The sequence below is a fragment of the Rattus norvegicus genome, chromosome 1 (assembly GCF_021556685.1).
Source record: "Rattus norvegicus strain SHRSP/BbbUtx chromosome 1, alternate assembly SHRSP_T2T, whole genome shotgun sequence".
In the NCBI taxonomy this organism is placed as follows: domain Eukaryota; kingdom Metazoa; phylum Chordata; class Mammalia; order Rodentia; family Muridae; genus Rattus; species Rattus norvegicus.
The window spans coordinates 189,923,319-189,942,467 of record NC_141534.1 but is presented as its reverse complement, the minus strand read 5'-3'; the positions used below and the strand labels follow the sequence as shown (position 1 = coordinate 189,942,467).

Sequence of the window (19,149 nt, the reverse complement as noted above, 5' to 3'; positions counted from 1 at the left end):
AAATTGATATGCTCAAACTCGGCCAGCTGCAGCTCATACCTGCTGGTCAGAAACTCTGGGGGTGACTCTGATGCAAGCCCAAGCTTAAGAAGACTGCTCTATGGGGTTGGAGAGATAATAGCTCAGCTGTTAAAAATCACTGGCTGCTTCCCCCAGAGGACCAGTGTTTGATTCCCAGTAACCACACAGAGACTCACAAGCATCTGTAACTCCAGTTTCTGAAGATCCAGTGCTCTCTTCTGGCTTCCTCAGGTACTGCATGCTCATGGTACACATACACATAAGCTGGCAAACACTCATATGCATAAAATTAAAACATGAAATAATAAAATAAATAATAAAAATTAATCTTGATAAATGACTACTCAGGAGTGGAACTAGGGTTAGGTCAGGGGACATTGCTGGCATCATAAGGTCTTTGATACTGGGCTGTTTATTTTTAAACTCTATCATTATTTCACGAACCAATAAAAATTATTTCTACCAATCATACGGAGAAAACAGCCCAGCTCCATTTTGTTCCTAGAAGCCATTTTGAGTCTGTGGCTAAGTTTGGTACATGCTGTAACATGTACATTTCTGTTTCTTGAGGCTGGGCTGCACCCTACCCCTGTCACAGGATGTACCAAAAACCAAGCCCTTGGAGGAGCTTCCTCTTAGGAACGTTCCAGCCCACTGTTCCATCACCCATTTCCCTCAGCTGCCTGGTCTCACTTCTGTAACCATGCCCACATGCAAATCCCCTGCCCTATGGTTTTGTCCTTTGAAAAGGACTTAAGAAATTGGCTCAGGGCTGGCCTCACAAGTGCCGTCCTAAGGAAGATAGCCACTGTTTTAGGCTCTGTTGTGTACACGAATAAAGGCTTCTTTAATCTGGCCATAATTTGGATTGGTGATCTTTTTCCTCACATCTCTGAGATTAACAATACATTTAAGTTCCTGTATTACAGAGCCTCTGACATCTTGAGACCTTGCTGGTGCTGGAGAATCTGCCCCTCCCGTGGCTGGACATTTCTATAGTAAAAGACTGACCTGTAAATGCACCTTTCCTCTGAAATCAAGCTACCTAAAACCTCACCACCACCACTACCACCAGCACCAGCACCAGCACCAGCACCAGCACCAGCACCAGCACCACCACCACCACCACCACCACCCAGCTGAGGGACAATCTCTGTATTCCAACGTCACAATGCAGTCTCAGGATGGAGCTGATTTCTGAGCATGTGTAAGAAAACTCACAGAAAACAAGACATGAGTCAGGTGACCTCAGTCTCTTTAAAACACAGATTTTCCTTGGAACGTGATTGCATGTTCCTCCTGGGTGTAGCAGATAGGAGTGAGTTTCCTTCAGCTGCTATTATTACCTGTATGCAAAAACATGTTTTTCCACATGCAACCTGTCCTTGGGACAGTGTACTTCACTACGGTGACTCTTTTTAGCCCTTGGAATAGAAATTGGCTGATGCTCTGAATAAAGTTGGCTATTGCATGAGACTGAGTCTGCCTCATTTTCAGGCCCTGCTCACACAGGTTCATGTTGTCTGTAGTTCAGTTCACTGAAATGAGTCGTGTCAGCCAATCTTAACCCTATTTCACCTATTCTCTTTCACAGAAACCACCCTTCAGACTCATGCCCATGTGCATGGGCGTGCATGTGCATTTATGTGGTGTGATTTATAAGAGCTAGTTTTGCACAGAGGGCTTCAGTCTGTAAAAGATGAAAGTCACTAACCTAGAATGTGGAAAGTGGTCATCTCTCTGTCCTAGGCAAAATCTGGACTCTTCCCTTTGGTCTGGGCTTCATGCTCGGTAGGTGGGGTGTTCTCTGGGAAGAGTGCTGGGTCAGTATTCCGGTAAGGATACTTGGCTGCTCAGGAGGGTTTGACATTGTAGGTTAGGGACGAAGAAGGAGCTGAGATCCCTCATGTGGGGTTTGGACACATTTTTAAATCTCTCCCCTCCTTCCCCCTTCCCCCTTCTCCTTTCCCTCCCCCTCCACCTCCCCTCCTGTTCCTCCTCTTCCTCTCCTCTTCTTATATGTTCCCCTTCTTCCTCTCCCTGTTTTCCTCACCTCTAAAATGGAGCGAGTGCTAGTAACTACCTTGTAAGATACACGGGAAGGGCGCACCACCAATGCCAACACCAAGTGGTTGCTGTCAGCAAATGTCGGAGGTGACAGAGTGAACCCACCCAGACCTGAGGCCATTTTAAAGTTGGGAGCACATCTTCTTCTCCACCATTCCTAAGGCAGCCCGGCAGGAGACAGGGCTGTCATGGTAGATGAGCGTCCAGCAAGTATTAGCTATGGCTGCCCCCAACCTTCTTCCCGGGCTCCCACTCCCATCCTGCCTCCTGCAGAAAGCTTCCTAGGCTGTCTCCACTGCAGTGGTCTCTTCCTATCTCTGACAGCCCAGGACCCTACCCCAGCCACACCACAGCACCAGGCAAAAGCTGGGCACTGCATCACCAGGCTCAGCCACACCCACTCCAAACAATTTCTGTAACAATCCTTCCCCCTGGCCTTTGTGGCTGCCGTTCCTCCGCCTGTCATGTTCTTTTCTGGAAATTGCAACAAGCACTCTTCCAAGCTTGCCTTTGTCATCTCAGACAAATGCCACCATCTCTGCTAGTGACAGGCAGGCCACGGATCACACGCCTTTATTTCCTCACAGCCTGTCTTAGGGACATGTTTTGTTTGCTTTGTGTTCATCTCCCATCATTAAGAAGAACGCAGGAGTCGTGAATGTGCCTCCAGTCTTTTGCAGGAGAGCAGGAAAAGAACATAGGAGGCACCTGACAAATATCTGCTCAAGAGAGAGATCTAGCTTTCAAACAGGGCCTGGCCCTAAAGTCCAGACTCTAAACCACAATACTGCAGTAAGCATCCCATGCATGAGAAAAGCCAGCCAGAAGCTGGGGCCCAGGCAGCTCTCCTGGACAAAGGAGAGTCCCTCCCCCACAGGCAGATGAGAGTTCCCTGTAGGAGGTAGAGACCAGGGCAAGAAGGGGGCTAGAAGGCCCTGGTGATCTGGTACCAACTGCAGCCGGGAGCTCATGCTGTATGAGGCTCCAACCAAGACACATAAGAAGATTCGGAATATAGCAAAAGGGGGTTCTGGTTCAAGGGGCTCTGATCTCAAACCTTCACCACACCTGAGATGCTGTGCTGGTGGAGGAACTTGTAGGCTTCCTCCATACAAGTCCACCTGTGCCCAACCCACATAGGAGCAGAGCATGGGTGCTGCCTGCCCCCTAGTGGCCAAGGAGTCAAACTCTTCCTGCTTCCCTGGGGTGACTGGGATTTCTGAGTGCAGAAATGTGCACAGGAATTTTGTTAAAATGTAGATATTGATTTGCAGGCTTGGAGCTGAACCTGCGATTTCTGAATGTCTAACCAGTTCCCTGATGTTGCAACTGGTCTACAGAGCGGCTAGGGTGTCCAGTGGCTTCTGAAACAAAAAACAAAAACTCTGAGGCATTAGGAAGCCAGACCGCAGGATTGAGAATGGAAGGCACTGTCATGGCAGAGGTTTCTTTAAGTAAAAGAATTTGGACTAGAGGTGGGACTGGGCGGAGTGTGGTGGTGACGAGGCTGCCGGAAGAAGGCAACTAGTGAACCTGAAATCCGAAGAGGAGACCCAGCTCCTGGGATAGAGAGGTGGAAAGAGACACACATGGCGACAATAGAAACTCAAAACTCCCAGGCCGGGCATAGACCTAGCTCTGCCACGACCACGACCACCCACCATCCTGCTCAAAGCCACCAATGCACAAGATTGATTGCTATGCTTTGGGGGAGGGGCATTTATTAAAAACGTTTGCCCTATTTAAAGATTTTTCCATTTTACTGTTGGGTTTTTTGCTCAAAAGGTATTAAAACGTAGACAGGCGTAGTAGTGGTTCCAGCACTCGGGAGGCAGAGGCAGGAGGATCTCTGTGAGTTCAAGGCCAGGCTGGTCTACAAAGTGAGTTTCAGGACAGCCAGGGCTACACAGAGAGACCCTGTTTCCAAAAAAAAGGTATGAAAGTGAAAGCTTGGGAGTCAGCTTCTCTGGGTGAGGATGCCTTCTCTACAAGCCTAAGTACCTGGGTTCAAATCCCTAGCACGTGTGTAAAAAGCCAGGCGTGCACACCTGTAACCCGAGTGATACAGGGTGATAGACCCAGGAGAATTGCTGGGGCTTGCTGACTGCCAGCCCAGCTCCAAACTCAGTAAAAGAAATTAGACCAAGAGTAATATGTCCTGTCTGGTCTCTGTGCTTGCTCATAGATACACACACACACACACACACACACACACACACACACACACACACAACCACACACCATACAATATATACATATACATACATACACACATACTACATACACACAAATACATTTACCACGCTCATATATGTATACATAATGCATACACATGTACACATACATCATTTACACATACATATGCATATATTACACATATATACACGTACATATACTTAAAACAAACACATGTACATACACATACAATATACACACATATACACATATTCTTGCATGCATATACATTTACACAAACACACTACACAATATATACATATACATACATACACATACATACATACATATATACACATACATCATTTACACACACATATATATACATATATCACACATACCCACATGTACATACATTTACAATACACATATACATACATACACACACACACACACACACACCCAAGTATGAACGTGATATAATCCTAGTTCTTGAGGAGATGAGGCAGTGGGATCATGAGTTCGAGCTCTGAAGCCTGGATAACTGAAGCTTCTATCTCAAAGTTCTCAAAGGAAGGCTCAGGTACCCAGCATTGGTCTGGCATCACAAAGCCCTAGATTCAATCCCCAGGAGCACAAAAAAGTAAAATATATCTATTGCAACCGGAAAAACAAAGACATAGCAGAGCCAATGCTCCTCCCCCAAGGCCTCCACTCCTGATCCTCTGTGATCCCAGCGTCTGCAGCCCAGGTCACGAACTTCCTCACCTTTCTTCTCATCTGTATAAAACACGCAGACACGGGCCTGTACACAGGAGGTATCCGCTGCAGTTGCTTATTTGGTCAACATGAGTTCGTACCAGATATTTTTGTGAAACCTAACCTTACATAATGGCTACCAACGTTCCTCTAGATCGAGGGGTCCTTTTCACAGGCAGCCAAAGAGCAAAACGTCTAAGCTTCACAAACCATATGAACTCCTCCATGTGAAGCGGGGGGAGCCAGATATACCATGTAAATAAATAAAACCTCATTATAAAAACAGGCAGTGGGCCAGAGTTGGCCCCAAGTCATAATTTTCCAACTTCTGCAACAGATCAACAGCTGTAACTGTTTTTTTTAATTATTTAGAATTTATATTTCTCAAATTGTATAAGTAAAAAAATAATATAAATTTAAAGTATATGGATTATAATGACATAAGTTAATGGATTTTATAAACTGAGCACAACTGGATAACCAGTTCCTGTTCGGAACAGGACCAGCTCCATAGAAGCCTATTTCAAGCCAACATTTCAGCAACTGCCCAACATCCCAAAAGATGGATATATTCTGTTCAAGCTGATTATTCTTTATATGGCAGTCAATAAACATGCTCATTCTGTACCTGTTTCTCTACATGCCAGTGTTTATTTTAGTAGGACAGACTCACAAACAGGGAGTTTGAGAGCCAGCACGTATATGTCACTGTAATGAGCCTTGCTGGGGACCCCCCCAGAGATGGTCACAAGTCACAGCCTGGTAGGCAGGGTGGTGCTCTCCTCAGCGAAGCTCCTCTAGCATTTAGAAACAGTGGATGTGCTGTCTTCTCTCTTAGGGTTGGGGACCTCAAGCCACTGCCTGACCTCAGCTGTTCTCTAAATGCTCAGGGAGGACCAGGACAAGGAAATTGAGCAGCTCAGCTCCCTCTAATTCCTTGAGATTTTCAACGTCCAACTTCCAGGCTAGAAAGGAAACCTGGGCTGGCCCTGGCTTGTGCAGTGGATGCACCACTCTGTAATTCCCTGAGTAGGCCTGCAGCACTGCAAAGGTGGGAAGGCCACATGACCCGGCTTCTTTATGCCAGCCAGTGACACTCCCCCCTGCCGGGCTATTTCAAGAGTATGTGCTCTCCGGCCAATGCACAGGAAGGTTCCCCTGAGCCTACTGCACTGCACTGTGAGCCCTTCACACAGCAAGAACTATGGCGTATAGCACAGCCTGAGGGGGTCTTATGCTTTCAAGAGCTCCTTAGCTCCCATACTCCCTGAGGATACATGGCGAAGTGAGGCCAGAACCTCCACATGCAACAGTGTTTATCAGATCCTCACTGACTTCTGTAACATCAATGAATCAATCAATCATCAATCAGTCGAGGAGGAATAGATGGGACTATGGCAGAATCAGATGCGGTTGTCAAAGCTCAGCTACTGGACACTTCAGATGTGTTATAGGATAATATGTAAATCCGACCTCAAAGTTGAAAAAGATAGATTCTGATTTTGAGCTGTTGTTCGTATGATGAATTGTTTAGCAAGGACTGACAAATGGATGTCTGTAATTTACTTTGAAGTGTGTCAAAAATAAGATGGGTGTGTGGGTGGAAAGCAAGATGGATGGACACACAATCAGGCCAGTGCGGTCACTGGCAATGGGAGATCTTAGGAGGTGGATGTGTGGATGTGTGCCGTGAAGCTGATGGCTGACAGAAATGCTTCATGATGAAACATTGGGGAAAACGGAAAGCCAGGACAGGTTGAGCATCTCTATTTCTCACCCCTCGAAGTGTCCCCACACCACTCCCTGACATGAGTGCACAAGCGGAAATTCCCACAGCTTGCAACAGTAAAGGTTGAGTGAAACAGCCTTTAGGGTATGTAGACAAGGGGCATGAGACATGAAAGAATTCCATCGTCTGTGTGGGTCACACCTTCAACACATCTCACTGTGTGTCCCCAGATATTCCTAAAGTGGAGAAAATCTGTCAGCTAAAACACTTCTGATTCCGCACTTTTCAGATGCATTGTGCCTGGCCTGTAACACACAAAGGGTGCATTGTTCCAACATGGGGTCCTATCCTGCCCTCTGTGGAGACTTCCTTCCTCTGGGCCTTAGCACTTTTCAGGGTAAGGGAGAGTAGAGGGGACTGAGCTCAGCGTCTCACAAATACCAGGCAATTTTCTACTAGTGAACTATTTCCCAAGCCCTCTTTCTGGATTGGTTTTGAACAACTACACTAATTTATTAGGCACATGTGTGAGTGTGCATGTGTGTGCACATGTGTGAGTTGCATGTGTGTGCACATGTTTGAGTGTGGATGTGTGTGCATAGGAGACGTCGCGGTCAGTTCTCTTCCGTCATGAAGACCCCAGGGATGGAAGACTGGGGTCAAGCTTTCCAAGCAAGGACCTTTTCACTCATGGAGTCAACTTGTCGTGTGTGCAAGCCCCCTCCCCCACCACACCCTATGCCCTCTTTTTCCTTTCTGTTTTGAGACAAGTTCTCACTGAGTGGCCCAGGCTGGCCTTGAACTCATCCTGCAGCCCAGTTAGGCCTTGAGTTTGTGTCCCTCTGCCTCAGTCTCCCAAGCAGCTGGAGTTATGGAAGTGAGGCACCATGACATGTTTAAACTGGAACATTTATTTAATGTTTAATGTGAAGGAATGGTTTTGTAATCAGAGACTGCCCCCTTGTGGTCGTGAGCTGCTTCCCCCCCTCCCCCTTTTTCTTTTTCTTAATAAAGTCTTGAAGCCAACCGCTTGGCTGGGTAATTTTTTGAAATATTAACCCAATGGATTTTCCTCCACCCCACTCCCCATGTCCCCCTCCTTCTGCTTCAAGCGAGCAGTCAGCTCAATGGAAGTATGTGGCCGAGCAAAAAAATAAATGCAACCCACAGGTTCATTCTGCCTCCGTGTTCAAATACCCACGGGCTTAAGAGGTTTGAGGAACAGCACACATTAAAGAGTAGGATTTGTAGACACAGTGCCTGGAAAAAAATATGAATCAAAGTCAGCTTTAACTCGGCAGAAGGATGGAGAGTCTGCCTGTGCAGTAGGCAGGAAAGGCCGAGGAAGATGCTCCAGCCATTTCAGGGAACCCCGGGGTGTGGGTTGTGATGTCAGTCCAGGCAAAGAGAACTAGCTTATCTACCATTGTAACAGTAAATTCTCGATTATTCAAAAATAGTGGACACTCGACGCCTGATAAATTAATGCCTGGGAGATCAAGTGACCTTGGTCAAGTCTGTACTCATACCTCTGATAGCTTAGGGAGTCAGGCTCACCAAGTGATAACACCACCCCAAATTCCTCTCGCTGTGTGCCTCGGTTTGCCCTCGTGGAAAGGACCTGCATAGTACCTGCTCAGAAAACCTAGCTCACAGCATTTGTTCCCATCCCTTTGCCCCACAGAGATAGCTGCCATTCTATAAGAGACTTAACCCAGCCATGGCTTCCATCAAGAACTTCGAGCCCCTTCTGAAGTCCCCATGGTAACATCACAATGTTAATCTGTGTCTAGCGTGTCTAGCTTTCCTGATATCCTATGAGACCTTTCAAGGCACAGGTAACATTTCATTCATTCTAGGCACCAATCCAGTACCTGGGTTCTTCGTGGGTGGATGGATGGATGGATGGATGATGGATGGATGGATGGATGGATGGACTACTTAGAGAGCCATCTTACCTTCCTACCTATGGCAAACCACCTTACTCCTATTGTAAACACCTAATCACCCCAGACTTCTTCCCTACCTCCCACCACATCCATCAGGTACAGCATGTACCCAGGTATGATCTCAGGTCTTTGGACCTTGTCCTACCATATTGACATTAGAAGGAAGATGCTGCGATGGTTTGAATATGCTTGGCCTAGGGAGTGGCACTATTAGATGTGATCTTGTTGGAGTAGGTGTGTCACTGTGGGTGTGGGCTTTAAGACCCTCATCCTACTGCCTGGAAGTCAGTCCTCCACTAGCAGCCTTCAGATGAAGAAGTGGAACTCTCAGCTCCTCCAGCTCCATGTCTGCCTGGATGCCGCCATGCTCCTGCCTTGATGATATTGGTGAAGCCTCCTTGCAGAAGACCCCAACCAATACCATGGGCTGATCACCAGGAACAGCAGCAGCAGCGGAGTGAATCAACCTGAGCTCAGAGTCATACAGAGGGCAGAGCTGGAGAAGTGATGCCAGCCCTTTGGAGAAGCCTAGAAGGTTATGTGTGGATCCCAGACATTAAAACATAAGCTTGTAACATTAAAGTTGCCTTGGAAACCCCAAGATATTCAAGATGCCAGAGCCATTGGCTATCTGCTGAGGAAAGCCGTTAACAGGGAGTGGAATCAGCCCATGAAAAAGAAGTTTGTTACAGTCAAAAAAAAAGATAAAAAGGGAGTTGGAGATTTGAAGACCGCTTTGACATCAGACATGAAGATGCAGAGTTTGGAGTTTGCCTAGCTGGTTTCCTGTCTTGTTTTGGGGATTTCAGTTAAGTGATTAGATGAATCTCAGAAGAGACTTTGAACTTTTAACATTGTTGAGACTGCTATAGACTATGGGGACTTTAGAAGTTGGACTAAATGTACTTTTGCATTATGCTATGTTTAGGTATGCCCCCCATAGACTCATCTGTTTAAACAAGCCTATGGGGTCCAGGGAGTGGAATGTGATGGTTTGAATATGCTTGGCCTAGGGAATGGCACTATTAGGAGATGTCACTGTGGGCGTGGGCTTTAAGACCATCATCCTAGCTGCCTGGAAGTCAGTCCTCCACTAGCGACCTTCAGATGAAGATGTAGAACTCTCAGCTCCTCCTGCACCATGCCTGCCTGGATGCCGCCATGCTCCTGCCTTGATGATAATGGACTGGACCTCTGAACCTGTAAGCCAGCCCTGATTAAATGTTGTTCTTTATAAGAGTTGCCTTGGTCATGGTGTCTGTTCACAGGAGTAAAACCCTAACTAAGACAGACACCTTCACGAAGAAGGACCCCAGAGCTTTTGTTTGGTTGGTTTTGTTTTATTTTGTTTTACTCTTTCCATCTTGCTAAGAGTCCTCACGTTGTTGACAAATACTTTGTCGCCAGCATTTCTTCAAACACTAAAGCAATCTTCCACGAGACTCCAGCACCTACTTCCTTTTCCCAGAGGGTGCTTTAAAACCTTTTTAGAGCCTCGAGTGCAAGTAGATGAGCTTCTTCCCGATGCTCATCAAGTACTTTTGTCCCTTAGCGTTCTTTTTCTGATATGTGGATATTGTGCTCTAGGACGGAGTAAGGGGTCGCTACTCCGGAAGTTCCCAAGTCGGCCTGGGAGGGGTCGCTACTCCGGAAGTTCCCAAGTCGGCCTGGGAGGGGTCACTACTCCGGAAGTACCCAAGTCGGCCTGGGAGGGGTCACTACTCCGGAAGTTCCCAAGTCGGCCTGGGAGGGGTCACTACTCCGGAAGTTCCCAAGTCGGCCTGGGAGGGGTCACTACTCCGGAAGTACCCAAGTCGGCCTGGGAGGGGTCACTACTCCGGAAGTTCCCAAGTCGGCCTGGAGACACTTCAGTCTAAGGAGTTTCTGCCCAGTACAACCAACATCCAATAGTAAAGTTCTACTTGGGAGTTCCCAAGAGAAACAATTTGTTGCTTTTCTTTTCTTAGAACAGCCCCAAATCTGAGAAAACGTAGTCATAGATACAAACGTAGATCATAGTATGTATGGCTGTGGGGTGAAGACAGGGAGATTGTAAGTTTGAGACAGTCTGGGCTACATAGTAAGACCCTGTGTCAAAAAAAAAAAGAAGTTACAGCTATTAACATAGACTGGGGAAGGATTCATGAAGTTCCATCCTGGGCTAAGAGCTTCAACTTAGAGGCATAGGAAAGCACTTTCTGAACAGGAGCATGGCTGAGCAGGCATTAAGACCAACAAATGACCAAATGGGATCTCATGAAACTAAAACACTTCTGCATAGCAAAGGACGCCATCATTTGAGTAAAGAAACAGCCTGCATGAGGGGAAAAAAATGTTGACAGACATACGCCTGACAGAGGGTCAGTGACTCAAATGTCTATATGTCTGTATATCTATATATCTGTATAGATATGTGTCTAACTGAAGTATCCCTGACCCAGAAAGACAAATAGGACACGCTCTGTCTCACATGTGGTTGCTAACCTTCAGTCTTTAGACGTGTGCTTGAACTGGAGTGCCCATAGAAGGCAGGGGACTAGCGAGGGGTCTGGGGAGGAGTTCAGGAGGGAGACAGAAAGCAGGTGGTATAAAGGGGAGACGGGGAATAATACAATCGGGAGGATTAAATGGGATGGAGAGCCTGGGAAAGGAGGGAGTGTGGAGAGGCACAGCTAAGGACATGGAAGAGCCACGTGGACACTTACGGCCATAGACCCCTCCTAAACCATACACAGACACATGTGAAAAGGGAGTTCAAATGGAATTAGCCTGCAGGGGAGAAACAATGCTTCTCCATGGTGCTATAGACTATCGAGTAAAAAGCCTAGTGACTGGTACGGGATTGGTGGTTTGGTTTGGTTTGGTTTGGTTTGATTTGGTTTGGTTTGGTTTGGTTTGGTTTGGAGTTGTTGCTCCCATGTCCTGTGACTATCACAGACTATCGCCATGGCTCTTGGTTACCCTCCGGAACTTTACAGTAAGACCCTCCACCCGACAACCTCACATACTTGAGTCATAGGACGTGGAGAAATCAAGCCGGTACCAGCCTGGAAGCTTCATCTCTACTGAGTTCACAGTGCTGAAAGGTTCTATGCATCCTACTAGGGGAGAAGAACCATCAACAGCCTTACCTAGCGGCGAATACTGCAAGCCACACTAGTTGGGCAGCTGGAGAGGTATGGCGCCCGGTGCAATCATGGCACAAATGTTACGGGAGTGGCCAACTGTTTCTTACTTGATTTAAGGCCTCCTCCTGAGACGGCACTCATGGCTGATATCATTAACTGGACCAAGGGCCTGTGGCTGCTAAGTCACAAGAGAGAACTTAATCTGGCTAAATGGGCACAGTGAAAACTGCTTTCTATTTGCCTTCATATGGAGAGATTAGTGCATCTTTCAGGCCTCATCAGGGAAGCTACCTTTCATAATAGGTAGCCATTAACACTGTGGTGGTTTGAATGTGTTTGGCCCAGGGAGTGGTGCTATTTGAAGGTGTGGTCTTGTTGGGGGAAGTGTGTCACGGTGGGCGTGGGCTTTAAGACTGCCTGAGAGACAGTCTTCTCCTAGCAACCTTCAGATGAAGATGTAGAACTCTCAGCTCCTCCTGCACCATGCCTGTTTGGACACTGTCATGCTCCCACCTTGATGATAACAGCCTGAATCTCTGAACCTGTAAGCCAGCCCCAATTAAATCTTGCCCTTATAAGAATTGCCTGAGAGTCATTAGCAGGGCCATGCAGAATGTCTGACCTTGAGCTCAAAAGAATCCTGTGCCTCTAAATCACCGAAGACTCCCCATGGATTCCCCTAACAGCTACAGTTGCTCAACTAGAAAAGGAAATAAATGGGTATGTGTAGGAGAGTGCTTTCAAGTCAATCGGACCTAGCTGGGAAACTGGGCGCCTGCCGAGCCTATTTCGCGATGGGTAGAAGGATAATGCTCACCTCCTTGGATCACATTCCTAAAAGGAACATAACAAGCAAGATGGTCTGGGGATTAAAGGGCTGTGGATCTAAATACACTTCTGTGAATGTGGGTGCCTGTGGTAACCATTTTCAATCACTAGGTGGCAGCAGAGCCTCAGTTTTTGTCCCTCAGGCACTGGAGGCTCTAGGGTCAGTGGTGAGGGATTGGAGCAGGCTTTCCTTGAATTTATTACTCCAAGATCGTTTCTGTGTCCCACTCCTACCCCACAAGAACCCCACTGGGAGACAGCTGCCTCCTCCCTCAGCCTGTCCTTGAAAGAAAAAGCCTCTGATGAGACCACCTTCTCTAAGGACTCACCAGGTTTTCCAATGGCCCTTTCTTCAACTTTTATAAGGTTTAAACAAACCCTTGACCACATTAGGGCTCAGCAGATCAGTGCTACTACACCATTCTGGGGCCTCAGAAACTGGCCAACGTGACCAACCCCTTCTGTGATGAAATGGTGAGGCCTTGTTTAGACAAATTAGTTATGTAAGTCTACGGAGGTTTGTGTCGCAAGCCTGGAAGAGCCAATTCCTTCATATCTTCGTGCCACTGGGCTTAGTGTTTTGTACTGGTTTTGCCATGACTGACAGGTAACCTGCCAGTCCAGCACAGATGAACTCCTATTCTGAGTATCATGAAGGCTCACTACAGAAAATCAGACTGACCCTCCTTCCTACCTTTTGTGTGTCTCCACCCCTTAGCTAACTGCACTGTTTCTCTTTCTTGGTTCAGACGCAAAGTAAGTATGCAGAATATTACAGTGATTGGCGTAGCTCCCATCAGGTTAAAATAAATTTCAACAACATCATAGGCCCAGGGTAGTTCCCTGGCAAGCGCAGCCCCTCCCTCCCTCTTTAAGACATAAATTCTTCCAAATTTGGTGTTGGTCATCAAGACTCTATGTTCCCATTGGCAAAGTCTGGGGAGGAAGCGTGGAAGCCTTCTCGGCTATCTGAATAAGGGCACAGGGACTTCCCGTTCCAGGAGACACGGAGAGAACAGATAGGGAGCAGGCAGAAGAGTCTGAAATTACAAGTCCTTTCAGTATCCTCAATACAAGGCAATCACAGATGTCTGAGCGGTGCAGACATATGTGAAAATTCATTATGAACTGGACATGTGTCAAAATACACCACACCCACAAATGTATAAATTATTGTATTTTAATTACACATTGTTGTTGTTGTTGTTGTTGTTGTTGTTGTTTTAAAGAAGGACGAATGGAAGGCTCAGGTGGTTTGGAGGTACATGAAGGTTACCTTGACTTGACCATTGCATATTGTGCATGTGTCAAATACACTATGGCCACAAATAAATACAATCATTATCATTTCAATTACAAATGTTTTGATTTGAAAGAAGCCTGGAGGGCTTAGATGGCCCTTCAGGCAGCTGAAGCCACCCCAAGGTGCTGAGAATGTAGCTTTGAGGGTCCACAGTCTGAGGATTTCCCTGTGGAGAAGAGACACACTGGAGGCAGGAGCAAAGCAGCAACACGCCCCTCCATGCGCCTGTGACCTGCCTCTGCACTATCCCCCGCCCCTCGCATGTCCACAGAACTCGGAAGCTCTGGCACCAACGCAGGAGCCTCAGGGCCACCTACCAACAACGATGAGGACCTCCCTGTCGATGTGGGCCTGGATGTAGATGCGGCCACGGCGTTCTGTGTGGTCGGTGCCACAGAGGCTGGGGACGTTCATCACGCAGCGCTTGTGGACATTCATCATACAGGCTGTGAGGGCAGAGAGAGGGAGGTATGGCTCAGGCTGGCTCAGGTCGGCCCAGGCTGGGGGCTTCAGGCACCAGCTGTACCTGGACCACCACTTCCTTCCTGTTCCCTGACCTAAGAGACAGTCCCACCTAGCAGAGAACAAGCTACCTGGCCAGCATCACATCAGAAGGACTTCTCCAAGTCTTTCTCACAACCCTGATGGGTGAAGGAAGTTGAACTTGGTGTATAGGCCCTGAAGGCTAAGGTACAGCCTGAAGCGGTACCTCTATATTTCTATACCCCTGTGGTTCTGAAGCTCCCACTCGAATGCCCAGTGCATCATTCCTACAAGTGAGGGAAATGGAGGCGGTGCCGTGGAGGACAGGGTCCCACCCACCCAAGTATACCCTGTAGGAATGCTTACACAATGTTGTCAAACTGCCCCATGTTTAATGTCAGCAGCAACACACACTGAAGTCAGACATCTAGTTTTAAAGAGGTGACATCAATAGTATGAGTTCCCTAGAGAGAGTGGGTGCAACAGGGAGGTGGCTTAGAGGAAGTGTTCGGCAAGCGGATGAACTGGTCCACCTTGTTACGGGGAGGACACAATGCAGTGCATCGGGGAACAGTACCTGTCCTACCCAGGGCTCGGGGGACACCGTGCAGACGTGGATCCCAGGGCACTAGGATAGAAGCCTCTCTTGTGGCATCGCCCCATGGGTGCACGCTCCCCAGGGACCAAGTACTTACTGTCGCATTTCATCCCCTGGTGGATGAGCCCATACAGCAGTGATCCACAGTGGTCACAGAAGGTAGGGCTGGAGTAGGTGTGGATCTTAAACTTGTGTTTGCTCCGTGGGTCCTAAGATCAAGAGAAAGAGACAGAAGAGGCCACTGTTAGTGAGGAGAGCTGAGGGCCAACCCTGCATTGAATGTCACTGGACAGCTCATCAAGGACTGCCATGCCTGTGAGGACCATCACTGGGGCACCATGCACAGACTCAACACTAGACAAATGGAGTCAGAGGGCTGAGTACGTAGGACAGATGACTGGTCAAACTCCACGTCCAAAAGTCATTCACAGGGCCAGCCTGCAAATCCCAGCATTCAACAGGCCCCCTGCTCCTATGTCTACCCACCCCTTTATTCTGCAAACCATCTTCTAGAGTGACCTAAACCCAGGTCTAACCACAAAGCATTCCCACTTACAGGTCATTTGACAGGTCCTCAGCCCCACAAACAATCTTTAGAGTCCAGAGGACAGTCCTCAAGCTGTGGCAGAAAGGGCTGGGCTTCCACCCCTCCCATCCACAGCAGGGGCCTTGAATTACAGCGGAGGACATGCTGCTCCACAGACACCAGACTTCCTAGCTTCCTTTGTCACTTGGTGTGGCCACGGGTTCCGATCAATGAATGGGAAGTATAAACTTCTGGATCATTCCAGTAAAAAGAACATAAGTGTGCTTCCTGCCTCTTTTTCCCCTCCCCACTGGCCAGAAAGTAAGAAAATGTGATGACCTTGATCTCAAACTTGGAGCCTGAGAATAGAGCCAGCCTAACAGCCTTGGACACCGTCTTGCGGGTTGATGCCTGAGAGAAAAACCTCATGTCTGTCTGCTCAGGTCTCCAAATATGGAGGAGTAACGCTTATTACTATTTATTGCTTACATCAGCTTGCACAGTCCTTTAACTAATGAGCACGGCCATGAAAATCTGGTGGTGTGGGGTAGGGGACACAGGGTCAGACTGTGGAGTGCAAGCCAGCGCTCTTCTTTGTTGAATGGCTTTGGGCAAATTCTTTCATCTCTCTGCTTCAGTTTCCTTGTTCACAGTGATAGTGCTACGGACATCATTATCGTCTAAGGCTGCTGGAGAAAATGAATGGTGGACCTGCGTGGACACTAGAGCACGTGAAGCATGGTGACCACAGAGCACAAGGTTCCCAGCATCTCTGTGGCTCCCCTGTGGTGTGCACTCAGACACACGTGCAGTGCCAGGCGCACGGTGTGTTCTCAGTACTCAGAACACACACACACACACACACACACACACACACACACACACACACACACACACGACACGACACCCTCCCTCACTCTCTGTTCAGCACATCCCTCCTCCCTCAAATGCCCTCCTCTTTCCAAACCCAGGGCAGAGCCGTTTCATCCTTAGACTCAGTACTCGACTGAAGCTAATTTTGCGGATGAAGGTTCCAACCCAGGGCTGATGGGAAACTTAGTAGCTGCAGCCTCCTGTCCCTCTCTCTCTCCACCCGGCCATTCTCCTAGTCACTAATGCAGGGACAGGTGCTACACACACACACACACACACACACACACACACACACACACATCACACCATCACACATACATATATGCTACTGACTGACCAGCTTATTCAAAGAGACACTTCTAATTTAAAAATGAATCCATGTACCTATTCAAATCTAAAAAAGAAACTAACACTGACCATATCAAGGTGAGAACACCGGAAATTTTCATGCAGTTGGCAGGGGTGGATGACGGTTATTTTCAAAGCTGAACACACTCTTATCATAGCTGACCTATCTCTGAGTCTCAGAAGGAATGAAGACCTGTCTGTCAAAATCCCATATGTGGAATGAAATCGCTCTGTTCAAAATGACTCAAAGCCCAGAAATATCCCCAAAATGTCCTCCAGTATGTGGATGGATAAGGGTTGAAGCATCTCTGTTTTTGGTCTCTTCTGGGCCTTTTGATATACTGACCTTGTAAAAGTCAAGCTTTGGGTTTCAGTTGGGGGTTGACTTTCCTAAGCCTACCTTGTGTGTAAAGCGAGGGAGACCAAAGCCAAAAACAAACCAGAGAGGTGTTTATTAAGATCCGGGAGGGGCTGGGGATTTAGCTCAGTGGTAGAGCGCTTACCTAGGAAGTGCAAGGCCCTGGGTTCGGTCCCCAGCTCCGAAAAAAAGAACCAAAAAAAAAAAAAAAAAAAAAAAAAGATCCGGGAGCGGGGAGTGGGCTGAGTGGCATGTGGGAACACATTTTAGTGTTTGGAACCATCTCTACATCAACTGGGTGGACTTTGTTGTGTCTGATAAAGGAATCAGCAGTGTGGGGAAATGTGCTTTGGGCTGAGCTACTCAGTGCCTAACGCTTTTGGCACATAGACCGGAGGGCTGGAATCCAAGTCCTCAGCACTGGTAGAAGCCAGTGGATATGGCAGTCCACCTATAGTGCCAACCCTAGGGCAGCAACAGGGGATCTCTGGAGCCAGCTGGCCAGAACCAGTGAGGGAGCATGTCTCAATATACAGGTAAAGAGTAATGGGGAAAGATACTGGACATTAGCCTCTGGCCTCCATGAGCACACACACATGTCCACACACAAGCAAACATCTGTACACTTAAAAATACTGTATTTTAATAAGGCTCCCTCAAAGTCACTCAACGATGTAGGTTTCTGTGTCCTGCATCTTCAAAATGAGATGCAGTTCCTTTCCTGATATTATAGCTCTCTGTCATTATTGGCCCTGACAGAGCCCCGAGTAGTCAAGTCTGAAAGTCTGTGTCACTTTGCTCTGACCAGAAAGACCAGCAAGATTAGCTGAGCTTGGATCATGTTCAAGGACCCCAGCAGCCACCGAGCCCAGCCAACGTCTCGGCTGTTGCTCTCATAACAGTTGCAGGGTCTGGAAATCACAGGATGAAAAATGAAGCTCACTACTAGGAGCCCATCTTCATTCCTGGGCAGAGACTGCCACACACTGAGCTTCTAGGGAAGAGTCCCGTCCCTGCTGCAGAACACTCCCACTGCACCCTCTTGAGCATCTCCCTTAAAAAATGGGAAAGCCGTCCCTCAAAGCCACCCAAAAGCAACCCCTAAGCGTGACCGACATCAGCCTGTGGGCTTCCCCTCAACCCCACCACCTAATCTCTAAAGAGAGGAGAGCTGAGCTTGGTCCTGCCCCAATGAGTGGAACAGGTACATGGGGTTAGCAGACTTGCTATCATAGCCCTCTTGAAAGAGGCTACTGGGTCCAGACTCCACATCTGGACCTGAAAAAGTTGGTGTGAGGGGCTGAGGCAGGCTGAATTCCAAGGTCAAGGTCAAGGTCAAGTTGCCTCTTGGGTCTTGAGGTCCTTTCCTGACTCTCTAGTATGTTGGCCTCATAAAAGTCAGGGCTTAGGCTTCATCGGGAGATTGCCTTTCTTTAGACCTACATTATGTGTAAAAGGGAGGCTTCTTGAGCTCTGTTTCAAGACTGCAGACAAATCTCAGCTAACCGTGAATTGCCTCTGCGGGCTTTGCGCTTCTGTCTGCATCAGCATCCTCTCAGGAGACCTGGGGAGAAGCCACGCACTTCTGACCAAGTGACGCAATGACATTAAGACCCAGCACATATTTTTCAACCATTGGAGGGAACAATGGGCCCATGGAACAAGAAAGAAAAGGAGAACATGGCTACTGACAGTGCGTGTGCGTGTGCATGTATGTGTGTGTGTGTGTGCACATGTGTGTGTGTCTGTCTCTGTCTCTGTGTGTCTGCCTGTCTGTGTATATGGGTGTGTACACGCATGTACAGGTGCATATGTATGCATTGCCTGGGTGTGCTAGTGTAGACTAGTAGTCAATATTAGTGTCCTCCCCAATCCTTCCCCACGTTACACTCTGAGGCAGCCTACCTGTTCTGGTTAGTTTTTCTGTCAACGACACAGCTAGAACTAGAAAGGGGAACCACAACTGAGGCAAGTGGTTCCATCAGACTGCCTATAGGCAGGAGT

At 47.8% G+C, this 19,149-nt stretch overlaps 1 protein-coding gene across 12 annotated transcripts in view; it reads right to left on the bottom strand.

Annotated features, from left to right (window-relative positions):
- Prkcb (protein kinase C, beta) overlaps positions 1-19,149 on the bottom strand; it is a 331,348-nt gene that overhangs the window by 149,900 nt on the left and 162,299 nt on the right. For all 12 annotated transcript variants that reach the window (XR_015664618.1, XR_015664941.1, XR_015664781.1 and 9 more), the window contains 2 exon segments: positions 15,138-15,249; positions 14,277-14,405 (listed from right to left, as the gene is read on the bottom strand). Coding sequence is in view for 9 of the 12 variants with exons in the window: in XM_087624875.1 (XP_087481001.1) it covers positions 14,277-14,405; positions 15,138-15,249 (241 nt within the window). In the remaining 3 variants the exon portion in view is untranslated.